Source organism: Vidua macroura, chromosome Z (genome assembly GCF_024509145.1).
Source record: "Vidua macroura isolate BioBank_ID:100142 chromosome Z, ASM2450914v1, whole genome shotgun sequence".
In the NCBI taxonomy this organism is placed as follows: domain Eukaryota; kingdom Metazoa; phylum Chordata; class Aves; order Passeriformes; family Viduidae; genus Vidua; species Vidua macroura.
In genome coordinates this window covers 80,829,015-80,844,244 of record NC_071611.1, presented here as the reverse complement: position 1 = coordinate 80,844,244, position 15,230 = coordinate 80,829,015, and the positions used below count along the sequence as shown (strand labels likewise).

The following is a 15,230-nucleotide window of genomic DNA, read 5'->3' as shown; positions in this document are numbered from 1 at the left end:
CTTGAATCCTTTGACTCATCTTTTATTTTCTGACTAATGCATCATCTGACTAAGATTTCACTGTATTTTGACTGCAAACCTTTTCTGAAACTTAAATTTAGTACCCATTTATTTATTCAAACTCAAGCTGGGCTTCAGGTATGCTGGAATGATGCTCAATATCATAAAATCACACAACTGGCTTGGGTTGGGAGGGACCTTAAAGGTCACACAGTGCCACCCATGCCATGACAGGGACACCTCCCACTGTCCCAGGTGCTCCCAGCCCCAGTGTCCAGCCTGGCCTTGGGCACTGCCAGGGATCCAGGGGCAGCCCCAGCTGCTCTGGGCACCCTGCCAGGGAAGGATTTTTTCATCACATCTAATCTCACTTGTAATACAGCACCGACCATCTTTCACAATTTCAGAAATCCTGCCTCTGTGGCTTACCTAAGTTTGAGGTGTTTAGGAGACTAAGATGAAAACAGTAACACGCCAACTCCTATTGTGACTCACAATAAATTTGGGAATAACAGAGATTCATCTCTGATTCTTGCAGTTTCTTAAACACAGCTTCCCCAGGTATCTCCACTTAGGCTGAAGGGGTTTCTGGCTGTGAGTTTGTTACCGTTGCTCTAGGGGAATGTGATGCATAAACAGCTAATTTAAGGTATAAAAATCTCAATTTAAAGTTACTGTCTTTTGAAATAACTTCCAGAATGGATAACTTCCTGGATTTTCAGCTGGGTGGTAATTGAAAAAATGTGAAAACATAAGACAGTGACCCTTTCTCCTATGGTGCCATTGATACACAACCTTGTATGAAGCATATCCTTTGAAAAGAGACATAAAGGATAAGGACATAAAGGGCAGTGAAATAGAGTCTGGGCACATGAAAAAAACCAACTAATACTACCAGAACGATTAATTCCAGTTATAATAATGCATGGCTTGACCTCAAATTTTGTCCTAGGCTGACCAGACACGTACAGAATACAACAGTATATCCACTATATGCTTTCTGGAGGCTATACGAGCAGTCATGGAAAATCAATTTGAATACAAATGTAATTTGTTAAAAGAACAGTGAAAATCATTATGCAGGGTCACACTGTCAGCACTTTGTACAGAAGCAGATGCTGTCCAAAGATGCAAAGGCATTCAGTAAAACAGAAGAATCTTGGTCTTTAAAAGCCTCTGTGATCTTTTCAGCCTTTCAGTATAGATACATAAGAACAAAGCTACAGTTTACCTCTCTTGTTTCTCAGCACTTTTGCTCCTTGCAGCTGATTCCAGCTGCAGAAAGGGGCTTTATAGAAACTTCTAAGCCTCAGAGAGAGTGAAGGTTCCCACTGTAATGGAGAAAAAGCAGCATCTTTGAAACGCTTCCTTCAAAGTTCCAGAGTTTTTCGCTCAGTCTGACAGGATACAGTTATAAAATAGAGAATTAGACTTGCCTGTTTTCAGCAATGTCAATATCATTTTTAGGCAAACCACACATTAAAAATTCAGCAGAGAGCTAAGTGGAGAAGCACGATACAACCCAGGGAGCAGCTTCACTACAAAGACAACTCAAATGGTAATTTTTCAGGAGGTCCTGTTGCAAAAATGTTTATCATGAAGGCATGGGATGCACTGATCTACTGTGCACCTATAGACCCTTTACTGTTGTTGATCAGCTTACACCATGGCCAGAGGTGCATCTCAGAACCAAAACAGCCACCACTTTTACATCATGCTTTCCTTTCATCTGATCCCAGTCTTCACCGACTGTTAGTAAAGCTGCTGGGGACAAAAAAAAAAAAAAAAAAAAAAAAAAAAAACCAAAAACCCTAAAAAACCCACACAGTGGTACTCATGAACCTGTATTACTGCAAGTGGGATGCACTGTGTTTCTTCCTCCTGAAGCAATCTCCAGCAGTCTCTGTAGTCACTCTGGTAGTTACTGTCTGTCTATGCACAGTAAAGCACCAGAGCGCCTGGCATTCAAATTCGACCAAGGAACAGCAACAGCAGCAAATGTAAAAGCTTACAGCTGTTTTTAAATATGTATAAAAGGGCATTGCTTATTAAAAATGCACCTGCATCTTTCTTGCAACCCAAGGGCTGGAAGTCACTGCACCCTTGAAGGCTGGTTTCATCATGCGCTTGCATATAAAGACATCTCTGAAGATCAGGCTCCTGTTACAGTGCATGAGATTGCAAACTCATCAGACTGGCCAAGAGGAAGAAAATTACAGTCTCCCATTGAGATGACTTTTCCATCCATTACTATCTTTCAATCTCTCTCGCCCTTCTCTCTCCCTTAAAATCAAGAACAACAACAACAGCAAAAAGACAGAAAGAACCCCACCCCAAACTTGCTGACATACTATGCATTTGCTCCAAACACTAAAAGCAAAACGTGCTTTTAAGACATCATGAACAAACAGGATTTTGACCTCCACCATTACTTTGCAGAGCTCTGCCAAAAAAAAAGCAGTTGGTCTTTTTCTTTAACAGTGGGCTTGAAAGGCAGGTCAATAATGAAGTATATGACTTAACTTTGATCTGCACTTGGAATTCACCCCGAGAGGCAGGTGGTAGCCAGCCACTGCACAGATGACACTTCCACTGGTTTTCCTCCTACGCCATTATGGGAATGGACTCATAATGTGTTGGGACAAATTCTGCACTGTTCAAAACCTGCTTTTGAAAGAGTTTTGGTTACTCACAGTGCTTAGAGTCATTGCAACTTTGAGAGGATCTATTAAAAGTAAATGTTATGACAGCCACCAAAATTAACCCACTATATCAGACTTGTCAAGCAGCATTTTGCTCCATTTCAGCTCAAAAAAAGACTCAGTATAATTTTCTTCTGTTTCTTTTTGAGAGCCAAGGACAAACCTTTAACTGAACAATCACAGCTCAAGCAATCACAGAGCAAATGGATTTTTTTCCTTCCTATTTCACTTCTGCTAGAAAACCTATTAAGTTCTCTCTGTTCTGAAGTTACCTAAAAACATGGCAGAACTGTAGACTTTAATGAGAAAACATCACAGATATGAGCTATCAGAAGTTCCAAGGAAGCCCATTGCAAAGCACTTATGACAAGTCCAGGCTTTGTGGCAGACACAGTTATCTTCTGCTTAAAAAAGAGACTTTGGGGAATTAGCTGCAGGTACAAGGACATATTGCATAAGCTATCACATGCTCACTGCAACTGTGTGAATGCTACCGGATTTTGAGAAGCCGCCGTGCTGAATAATTTAAGGGCTAATAAAATATTCAGTTTTTACTGATACACTGGTTTCATTTTGAAACCTAAAAAAAAAAAAAAAAAAAAAAGTTAATAATGAGGGGAAGATGTCTAAAAGTCAGCGGGAATATTCTGGTACTCATTAGGACAACCAAGCCGGTTGTTTTACCAAGCAGGAGGATAGAGGGGTCTCCACGCCGGGTGGGATCACACAGAGACACAGAACGTCCGCGGCACAGGACGCCGCTCGCAGCTCGCAGAGGACGAGGAGAGCCCTCGAGGGTCTGCGGCCAAGAGGAGGGGACCCACGGGGGTCCCGGAGCCGAGCCCAGCGCCTTCCCCGGGAGTGCGGAGGGAGCCCGGGCGGGACAGCCGGGATGGGCAGGACGCGACGGGACGGGCAGCGAGCGATCGCCCACCGCCCCGGGCAGCCCCCCGAGCCTTCTGCGGAGGGGGGACCGTGCCCGCAGCCCCACCACCAGCTCCTCGCACCATGAGCTCATACAACTTTTCAATGCTAGGAGGGTAAACCCCTGCAAGAACTGATTAAAATAAATAATAAAGACAACTCCCAAGAGATCTAAAGTTGTCTCTCTGGGGTAGGGTTGATGTTTTCTTCTCCGGGAGGGTTTTTGGTTTTGGTAGGGTTTTTTTTTTTCATCTGTTTTGGAAGGGGGTGAGACCCCGAGAAGGCGCCGCGGGTGTTTTAGGATGGAGAAGACCTAATTAAAGGGAGGCAGCGAAAGGGTCGCCTGGCAAGAACTGCTCGCTGCTGCCGAGATGCTCAAGCTCCCGAACGTGTTTGCAAAGTGTTCCGCGGTTTGCTGGGTCTCCGTCTCGGAGCTAGCAGCCTCCAAATTACAATGAAGACCGGTTGGAGAGGGGTGGGGGGAGGAAGGGAAAAGCGGTGGGGACAGCTCTGCGGATATTAAATCTTCCCAGCCGCTCATCTGGATTATATTTAATCTCTCACGGCATTTCTTTCCCCTCTAATTAAACACAGTTTCAAAACAGAAAGAGTCTGAGGATGGATCGTCCGCCGGCTTCTATTTCAAACGCAGAGATAAGTATTATTATTTTTTTTTCTTTCCTTATGCATAATGAGAAAATGAGATCCCAGACAGCGGCACCCTGCTGAGAGCCACCTCCCCGGTCCCCCGCGCACTTGGACTCCGACTTTGCGGGAGCTCCGGCGCGACCCCGACCCCCGTCCCCCGTCCGTCCCCGCCGTCCTCCGTCCCCTCACCTCGGGCGGGGCGCGGCGCCGCCAGGCTCCCGCAGAGCGCCAGCCAGGCCAGCACCGCGCGGCTCATCCTCCTCCTCCTCCTCCTCCTCCTCCTGCTCCTGCTCCTGCTCTCCTCCGCCTCAGCCGAGGGATGCGAGCGGCGGGCGCTGGCGGTGCCTCCGCCCGGTGAGGCGATGCGAGGCGCGGCGAGGATGCGCAGGTCCCTCCCGCGGAGTGTCTCCCGGCCGAGCGCAGCCCCCGCCGCTCCGCTGCCACCGCCCTACGCGCGGCGCGGAGCCCGTCCCGCCGCCCGCCCGCTCTGCGCGCCCGCCAGGTGCCGCCGCGCCTCCAGCATGGCCCGGCCGCCGCCTCCGAGCCGTGTCCCGCCGCCTCCTCTCCTCCCCCTCTTTCTCCTCTCTGCCTTCCTCCTCCTCCTCCTCCTCCTCCTAACGCCGCTGCCCTGCCCGCCCCGCGCGGATCCCGGGGGCGGTGCCGCTGGACACACCCCGGCCCCGCCCCGCCCGCGGCCGCGCCCCCGCGGTGCGGAGGGTGCGGGATGGAGCTCCCGCACGGGGCCGGGGCCCCGCGGTGCGGAGGGTGCGGGATGGAGCTCCCGCACGGGGCCGGGACCCCGCGTGCGGAGGGTGCGGGATGGAGCTCCCGCACGGGGCCGGGACCCCGGGGTGCGGAGGGTGCGGGATGGAGCTCCCGCACGGGGCCGGGACCCCGCGGTGCGGAGGGTGCGGGATGGAGCTCCCGCACGGGGCCGGGACCCCGGGGTGCGGAGGGTGCGGGATGGAGCTCCCGCACGGGGCCGGGGCCCCGCGGGCCCCGGCTGATCCCGGGGATGCTCCCGCAGCGCTCCGGTGTGCGTGGCCGGGGTTCTTCTCCCGCGGCAAATCGCGTGTCCTGGGCTAGTTTGGTTTTTTGGGGGGTGCCTGCCCTCGTCTATCAGGGAGCGGACGCTGTTCACGAAGGTGTTTTACTCTCCGCGGAGGAATTTTGCCCTCCACAAACTTCTGTCTCGTAGGTGCTGTCCCAGCCTTGCTCTCTGCCGAGTGCTGCCTCGGCTTAAAGTCCCTCCTGAACATCCACACAGGGAACTCGCACGGAATCACAGGATTATGGCATGGTTTGGGTTGGAAAGGACCTCAGAGCTCACCGCATCCCAACGCCCACGCCATGGGCAGGAGCAACTTCCACCAGACCAGGAGATGCAAAGGTCCGTTCTTTCCACCTCCCTCCCTCCTCAGGTAGGATGTCATCCTGCCCAAAACTGGAAGGGAGTCAAAGCAAGAATGAAAGACGCGGCGATATTTCAGAAGCAGCCCAAGGTAGAGGGTAGGAAGATCTCACGTCAGACCACTACACAGTTTTTTTAAAATTTTCATCTCTTTTCCCTACCTGGGTATACAGAGCCACGAGAGTGAAAAAAGTACTGATTTCCTACTGGGCGTCAAAAGGCTCTCCAGATATTTTATATCTGTAATTTGCATCCCTCTACATGTCTTCATGGTGAAAGACCACATATGCATATTATATTAAGCTTTAATGCACTTGCCGAGTGAGAAGGATGCACTGAACAGCACTACTCTGTTGAGAAGCATTTCTGCAGATACAACTTGAAAGTCCGAGCTGCTTGCATGACAACAAGAAGAGACATCGTGAAATTAGGAGTGGAAACGACCCGTTAAGTCGTCTGATCTCTTGGTTACTTTGGCTGGCACCTCGCAGTAGTTACAGCATTTCCTTTTGCAAGCCCTTTGTCTGCCATTAAATTCCTGCCAGTGACAGGGTGACAGCCCTTGCCTAAAGCTCCGGTTTTACATCTGAGCTCGCAATTAATCACATTTTTCTTTGACACTGGAAGTGTTTTGGTTTCAACACCTTACATTGTCAGCAAAGATTTGAAAGGACGAGGCTTTTTTTTGCGCTGGTTAAACTACAAAATTAACAGAAATGACGCGCCTTGATAAAGAGCATTTGACACCCATAATCCCATGGCTTTTTCTGCTTGCACACAGCTCAGTGGTGCCCACATCAGGTATGCACTTCACCCATCACAGCAGGGCAGGCTTCCTGATGGCACTCAGGGCGGCGCAGAGTTATCCAGCAGGCTGGGACAGATAAAGAAAAAAAACAATCTCCCAACATTAATTTAGCCCACAGCAGCAGAAAATATGCCTTATCACGAGCTGTAGCCCAGTGTAATGCTCTGGACATGTGGGAGCTTGGTAGCACCCACCAGAACTTTTTCCTGTCCTCACTATAAGGTGCACTAGCACAACTCACCTGGCAGCACTCAGGTGTGCTGCAGCCACGCCTTCAGTGAGCTGCACAGGTATCCCTGAGATTGCATCACCACCTCTACAGCAACCTGGATTTTACACTTCAGTCTCCATGCCAGGGATGTCCCTGAAGAACCACTGCCTGGAAAGAAAATACTTCTCTTTCTCCCCGAGGGTTGCTTTGCTGTCAATAAAGATATAGTGGAAATTTAGGGAGCCTTAACAAAGCTTCTGATATTAATGCATCGTTTCTCTACAACGGTGCTAATTTTACTGCTTATCTCTGTTTTACAACCAAGAATCCAGCTGTCACAACTGCAAGGAAAGCTGCATTGTAGCTGCTGTGGCAGCCCAGCATGCCTGCACCCCCAAGTGGCAGTCTTGCCTGTGATTTTTTTTTTTTTTTTTTTTTTTTTTAATTTTTCTTGAGGGAATAATCCCATAATGCAGCCCCTTTATTTCCCCAATTAGGATAAATCTAAAGGGACTAACTACACTCGGTAGCGGGAGGCCTTTTTCCACTGAGAGCCTGTGACTAGCAGCTGATTAAAATGACACAGAAATAGCTTTTTCAAAGCCAGGCATTGTTTATTCAGCCAAAAGGGATGAAACAACAAAAGGCTTTTCTGCCTGGTTCCTACCTAAAGTGCAGTGCCTTTTTGTTTTCAGGTTCTCAATAAGTTTTATTCAATAAAACCTATCTTCCCACCTCAAAGTAATCAGAATTTTTTTGCTGCCCCACTCTTCTGGACTGCTCTTCCTGTGCTGCTTCCTCCTGCTTGCTCCCCTGTGTTTTGGGGATGACACAGGATTGGGGGATGCTGCAGGAGATCCCTTCTTCCAGCACCTTCCTTCTACCCCAGTTTCTCCCCTTAGCACAGGGCAACACAACTCCAGCTCAGCCCTGTGAGGTTGGCTCCGAGGTGCAGACTGTTCCCTCCAACCAAAAGGCAGCAATCACCTGCATCTAGGGGTTCTTAGTATGGATTTTCTGAATCCAGGCTGTGCTATTTACTGCCCCAGCCTGGGTTTTTTTGCCCAAGAGCTCCTCTGCTGGTGTGCTGTGGGCTCACACTGCTGCCATTGGGGTTGTTATGGTTGCAGCATCTCGTAGCACTCCCCTCCTATGGTGACCTGTTCCTGACCTCACCTTCTCGGTGAAGATTCTAACCTGGTGTCCTTCAGTGTCCTCCAAGGTTCAGAAATTATTCATTTTTTGCCATTTTTGGTTTCTCTTGAAGCAGCTGCCTCGTTGACAGCAGCAAAACCTGCCTTCTGACTCTACAAGTACTGTAGGTATGCAAACATCAATATTATGTGGGAAACCCTAGGACCTTCAAGCCATCCTGAAGGTTCTCTTTTCCTTTTTTTTGGGTTACATTCTTGCAAATCTTTACTGTCATCCCAGTGGTGAAGGTACTTTGCTGAAATATGGGTGGGATGGGACTGGGATGTCACAAGCCATTGCAACTCAAGCTGATGTTATATCAACATTAATATAAATACATAATATATAAAATCACATTTTTATGTTTGTATTTTGATATTTACCCCTAAGGCAAAACTCTTCCTCCTGTCATGTGGATTCATTATATGCTTTGTGGTTTGGTATTTAAGAGAGAAATGGGCTCAAGAACTGCCGGATATTAATCCCTATTATTTCTGTCTTCCTTTTTCTGCCACCCATAGAACTCAAAGACCACTTTTCACTTTCCAGACTGTTCCTACACTTCTGGATAATTCCTGCTTAGTTTTACTTAGCTGCACTCTAATTCACAAATACATATTTTATTTGTTTATCAGTAACTCAGGATCAAGAACTCTTTTGCATCCAGTTTTTTTTTTTTTTTTTAATGTTCTTCCATCTAAATGATCAGCTCTATTTTTCAGAATTTTCTACCTAACAGGATTGCCAGACAGGGATTGTGGAGACTGCCTAGATCTGCAACATCCGTCCCTTAGGCTAAAGATTCCTGTAGACCTTCTGGAGTAGAAGAGGTAGAGTGGAGAGACAAATCAACTGCTGCCTTTCCAAGACGAAAAAAAACCAACCAAACAAACAAACAAAAAAAACCCCCACAAAAACAAACTAACTGGAAAAGAGCTAATCCATGTTGGGTAATGTCCTCATTGTTTTCCTCCATCTTACTTTAATTAGTAGCTTACGTTTCCTGCATTATTTCCTGTCTTGTTTCAAATGCTCCAATTAACCCTTTGAAATCCTTCAGTACGTTAAAAAGGAAAAAAAAAAAAAATAAAAAATTATAGCCTATAGAAATGTAGGCAGCCACAGTGCCCTTAGATAAAGAGCCATCAGCAAAGGAACAGCGACAGCAAGTCTGAATGTATAAGATGAAGATGATTTTGGCATAAGAGAAGAATAATGGCCAGTGTGTTTAGCAGTGACATCAGGTCTAACATTTGTTGCACAAAAGGTGAACCAAGTTACTCCCACCCGTGCTGTAGAAGTAGGAGAGCAAGAGCTGGCCCTTCCCGTTTGCCAACCTCTTGCCAATTTTAGATGTCATCCAGACAACGTGAGCGTAACCTGGCAATTACCCTGTAACACCTTTAGGGTATCTTGGATACCAGCTTTGTGGAGGAGATTAGTTTTATCAGCAGCTCCCATCACAGCACCCGCCAGATCAGAACCTCCTTAGAGCCAGAGATCAGGACAGCCTCAGACTGCACAGGGGCAGATTATATTGCCACCTCTGTTATAATTAGGGCTATAAAAAGCTTCTGCTGCACGCAGCAGAACTTTCCTTTTATTTTATTTTATTTTTTTTCCCCCCTAGTAATATGTACTTTGTTCTTCGGGGATTTGTCAGACGCCATTCAGCGTAACCGGCTGCTCTGATTCTGCAAGTCATCCGTGTGTGTTTGACTCAAGGAAAGAAGAGATAATACATCTGTCTGTCACCACCACAGCAACGCCGCCAGAATTATTCCTGGGGTTGACACTGCCTCTAAAAAAAAGGGAACAGTTGGTTCTTTCATCTCTTCCCAAGCACAGCCTGATCCCCCAGTTCTTGAACATGTGAGGTTTCCCATTAAGTCAACATGGGTTTTGTGGAAGATCCTGTTTCCCTCAAACCTTTCTGGTTCAAAAGCATTGTCATGTAATGCTCCGTCACAGGAAAGGGGGAGAAGTAGCTGTGTAACACAGGGGAACAGTCAAACTCCTCTAAAAAAGAAAAAAAAAAAAAAAGAAATTTTTCATTCAGTCTTTTGCAGTACGGAGACTTTTTTTTTTTTTTTTTTTTTTTTGACTAATTATAGGAAGAAACCAACAAAGTCAATATCACAGTTGGGTTTGATTGCTTTTCTTTTATTTTTGGAAATAAGATTTTACTGCCTACAGAGGATAGTATTAAAGAATCCTGCCTAAATGCCTGAGTATGTTTTAAAATGAATCCTTTTCCTCCCAAAATGAGAATGTGTGAAGTGCACAAGAACACCTGAGAGGAGAGGTGAGGAGTGCACAGGTGTGAGCACAACCCCTGACATCGGGCACTGCTGTGTTTCATGCTGTAAAGCCTTCTGCACACCCCTGAAGTTGAGAAACAGATTAATTTCAGTTGGGATTTTTCCCTGCCTGCTTGTGAAATGAATTTAGATTCACGGTGCTTCTTTCAGCAGGACTAAGGTGTGCGGAAGATGAGTGCTGGTGCACGTGTGCCTGTTCAGTGCCTCTGCAGACAGCTCAGCACCAGTGCCACGTGGTTCTCCCACTCTCTGCAGACAGCAGAAAGTCCTGAGTTAGAGATTAATGTCACTGCTCTGACTGAGGAGTCACAGGTAACGTAAAAAAGGCAAAGTTCTGCCCCAATGAAGTGACACTTGCTGCAAGCTGCAGACAGTGGGTTATAGAATCATAGAAACATGAAATGTGTTGGAAAGGACCTTTAATGTCACTCCAGTGCCACCCACAGCCACGCCAGGGACACCTCCCACTGTCCCAGGTGCTCCCAGCCCCAGTGTCCAGCCTGGCCTTGGGCACTGCCAGGGATCCAGGGGCAGCCCCAGCTGTGCCAGGGCCTGCCCACCCTGCCAGGGAAAAATTCCTTCCCAAAATCCCATCTAAACTGTGCCAGTCTGAGAAGGCCTTCTGACATGGGAGCAGATTTCTGCTCAGGACCCTGCCCCAGCTGGTGGTGATGCTGTGAGATAGCTGCTCCCAGGAAAACTCAGAGGGTACCTGCATTTCTGAGATGCTGTTGGGCATCGCAAGCATCCATGTGAGGGGTGCTGCTTCACCCCTCTCTTTGCTGTCTACATATTTTTTAAAATGCCATCCCACTCCATAGTGAGGAGGACTCTGACTGGCACCTCAGGTATCACATTCCCATGGCCTCGGTAGCCTGTACACCTCTTCCAGCTTCAAATATGTGTACTTAAAGGAAATCAGTCACTGGAAGAGAGATTATCTGACTGAACAGCCCTCAGTTCCTTATAAAACCAAGCTAACACACACTTCTCCTTTCCTCAAGTTTGTCTCTTTCCACTGGTCCATGACCACTAATTTTCCACTTGCACAGTGCTCACTTTGTGCTAGCACAGCTCATTCTGCCCCCCTCTCTGGATTGTTTCTGCTCCCTTTTACAAGAAAACCAATTCTCCGTCATTAATGAGAGTTTTGGGTCATTTACAGCCTTCTACACGGCTGCTTAGGGAGAGGAGTCCAACATCTCTTTGAGATCTCCAGCAAAGCTGGCCTTGCCTCTCATGCCTCAACATCAGGAAATGTTTGCACCCTGAATCCTTGAAGGAACATCTCTGAAGTGCAGCCCAGTGATCCAGGTGCACTGAAGGATCCCCTGAAGGTGGAACGATTCCCTCTCATGTAGTACATATTGCAGACTCAGAAATCTGAGTCCCCTGGCTTGGCCAACCAACACTCAACTGAATTAAGCTGAATTTCTACAAACCCCACAAGGGCTGTGCTAGAAGCTGCTAAAATTCCAAGCACAGCTCTTCAGGGGCTACGTTAAATTTGTAACAGCCAAGGCGCTGTTTGGGTTTTTGTGCTGAAGTTGCTGTTTTGCAAAGTTAAATGTGTTGCACCAGGGTCTTTATACTACTGTTATTTATACTTGGTTTTCAAGGAGAACACCATGAATGAACTTGGTGAAAGAGTTCATTTCAGACACCTACAAAACATATTGTCATGTTAGCAAGAATATGCTTCAACCATTTAAACTCTAAGGGAGTTTTTACAGTGTCTGAGGTTGTGTGCTTTTGCAGAACTTTGCAATAAGTAATAGCTGGGTTTTTTGGTTTTTTGGTGATTTTTTTTTGTTTGTTTTTTGGGGTTTTTTGTGTGTTAGTTTACTTTACTCTGAGGGAGAAAATAAGATTTGAAATATAATTTTAGAAATTACTGTGTCTTCCTTCCAGTGCTCATATTGCACTATTACTTTTAGCAACTCATTCACACAGCATTTCAGAACTGAGGGGAGGAACTGTTAAATCACTAAAAAGTACTTAAGAACATGGTGCCACCTGCATTTCAGGCATTTAACTGCAGACTTTGCCAAAGATCTTGTGATTTCCAAATCAGAAAATATTATTAGAGGCAAGAGACTTTTGGCTCTTAGTTTCTCGTGGTGAGATGCATTTCAAATCAACATCACATACACATGAAAGATTTAAATTATTAGTTCTGTATCAATCAAGACAACTAACCATCATGATTTCTTCAATCTTCTGATATCTGGCAGTCCAGAGTGACAGTTTGTAGATAATTCATGCCAGAATTTGACAATGTGAGAGATTTTAGAGACAATTTTATGCCACTGCTGTGAGCTGACAGAGCCATCCTGCCTCAACGCATGACAAAAAAATGTTTGCCATATAAAGTTATTCTTAAGTGTTCTTGGGTTGGTTGAGGTTTTTTAAGGTGCTTGTGTTGGTTTTGTTGTTCTTATTGTTACCTTCTTCAGGTTAAGAGCTAAAAATGTGTGTTAGAAATTGACATCCATCACATAACCACAAAAACAAAAACCAAGAAAAGAAAAGAGGAAAAAAAAGGTTGAGGGAAGGAGATGTGCTAGTTCCAGTTACATTTCTGAAAGGTAATATTTTTCAGGATTGGCAGAACATTTTTCCCCAAGATGGAAAAGGGCATACTCATCTAAAGAAGACACAAGAATCCTCTTTTCTTTTCAGATTGTTAGTGGTACAGCAGCCAGAAAACTTGCTTGACATGAGATGCTGAGATTTCCACCTGCATTCTGATTCAAGCAACACAGCTGCTTTACCTGCCTCTCTGGTATATCAATTAAATATCTTGACTATTTCCTTCCCCTCAGGGACTCTACTTTTCCAATGAGTGCTCTGGTTCTCATTATAATTTTGAGAAATCTTCATTTTGTCTCATTTGATTTCATCTTGATTGACAATCAGAGCAGATTTTCCAGGCAGCTGCTGAACAGGCTGGGGTGCAGCAGCATCAGCCCCTTCCCCAGGGAATTTACAGCTTAAGACTAGAGCCAGAACCACAAAGTGCTGTGGAGGAACAAAGTGAAAAAAGTAAAAGCAAACATGATTTTTTGTGACAAAGTAAGATCTGTGCACGCAACTCTCTTTGTGTTGTTAATGGTGTAGGATAGGGGTCTGGGGAAATAAAAAATTCGAGCATGACTTGACTTGTCTGAGTTAAAATCTCCTTCAGCCTTCAGACTGACATTTGTATTCTCACAGGAGGATTGTGCAGGCCCCAGAGAACCAGCAATATGATCTCTCTTTTTTTTTTTTTTGTTTTTGTTTTTGTTGTTTTTTTTTTTTTTTTGTTTGTTTTTGGGTTCAAAATCAGGACATGTCTCCCTGGAGGAGGAGGAGGGTGCTACAGTACTGCATTAGCAGTCATTTTTAATAATACAGCACTAATAGCAACAACAACTGCCACAAAAATCACCACCAACAAGAATAAAACCAATAAAATATTATTATTAGTAGTATTATTAGTCTTCTAATGGAAATAGAGAAACTCAGAGAACCAACATGTATTTAGGTAAAGGAATGTAGAACAGACAATGTTTATGACACCATTGTCATGGGGCATATAATTCAACAGAATTTACAATCCATTATGACTACATGTTTTTAATAATGTGGACAAATCCTAATAGCATTTAAATACATAAGTACATATAAATGTTTTCCTTTTCTGTTAGGTTTGTACATTTTTCTGTCCATTTATTCCTTTCACGTATCCTGAATTGCTGCCTGATTGGCTGTTCTGTCACATAAAAAACTTTATTGTTTGAAATTGGGAGTTTTGTCTCTTAAGCAAAAACACTTTAAAAGGCCATTTTCATTAGACATTTCTCTCAGTCTGAAAAAGCTTCCTGTTTAAATATTTTCTTTATTATAAAGGATGTTTCTGTATATGTTTACTTCTTAAATGTACTCAAAAATTATTATTTTCACAAAGGTAGTTTTTTTTTTCTTTCAACTCTTTTGGTTCCAGTCAGCTAAATAGGAAAGATTAATTACTGCTATAAAATTCAGTTATAAATGATATACGGATATAATATGGATGTTTATTTCTTGTCAAGTATTTTTTGGATTTTTTTGTTTGGGTTCATTTTTTTTTTTTTTTTTTTTTAGACAAGCAGTCAAATATTTCAATATCTTGCAGATTAGGCAAATCTGGTAAATTCATTCACCAGAATTGTAATGGTGTATAAAACCTATTAAGTAGCAAAGTAGCAAGAATTAGTAGCTTGATAATCAAATTGGCAATGTTGGAGCACTGCAGCTGGAGAAGAACAATACTAATTCTCAAAATCCTTCTTTTCATGATGGGGATGGAAGAGGAGGAAAAAAAAAGGCAGAAACTGATAAGAGCCACCAAAGATACTTTTTGAAACAAAATTTTGATCATTAAACTTCGAAAAGTTGGTGACTGAAATTCAGCTTTTCAGCCATACATATGCATGCAACTAAGCATGACCCATTTACACACAGAATTTTCTCTGCGCCAAAACAGCTTCTTCAGCACTGACAAGGTTTAAATTCACTTTTACAGTCTGCAGAGTAATACAAGAATATTGTGCCTGAAACACACACAAAAAAAAGAAAAAAAGAAAAAGAAAAAAGAAAAGAAAAAGAAATTATGGCCTTTGAGCCTGAAGAAAAGTCACATTCTATCAGTTGGATAGGGAAGAGTTGTGCTTCCATGCCAAACATTATTTGTTGGCTCACACATCATTCCTGCTTCTGGCAACTAAAAGCCCTGGAGACAAAACAAGTTCCTCCAACCTACAGTCCTGTAGGGAGTTTTTATTTTTTCCCTGTTTATCTGATTGTGTCTGGTGGTGCAGAGCTGAGGGAGTGCCTGATCCACCTGGAGGCTGGGCTGGCGCTCAGAGGGAGCTGGGCAGAGCTGGGTGGAGACAAAGCCAGTGAGGTTCTCCCCAGCAGGGCACGGGCAGGTCCTGCCCCAGGGCCAGCACAGCCTGGGGGGGACCTGGGGGTGCTGCTGGGGGACAAG

The 15,230-nt window shown here is 45.1% G+C and overlaps 1 protein-coding gene across 2 annotated transcripts in view; it reads right to left on the bottom strand.

Moving 5' to 3' along the window:
- EDIL3 (EGF like repeats and discoidin domains 3) overlaps positions 1-4,547 on the bottom strand; it is a 239,371-nt gene extending 234,824 nt beyond the window's left edge. For both annotated transcript variants that reach the window (XM_054002699.1, XM_054002700.1), the window contains exon 1: positions 4,464-4,547. In XM_054002699.1, coding sequence (XP_053858674.1) covers positions 4,464-4,530 — 67 coding nt within the window. In that variant the 5' untranslated portion in view covers positions 4,531-4,547. The remainder of the gene's footprint in view (positions 1-4,463) is intronic.
- Positions 4,548-15,230: the final 10,683 nt, after the last annotated feature.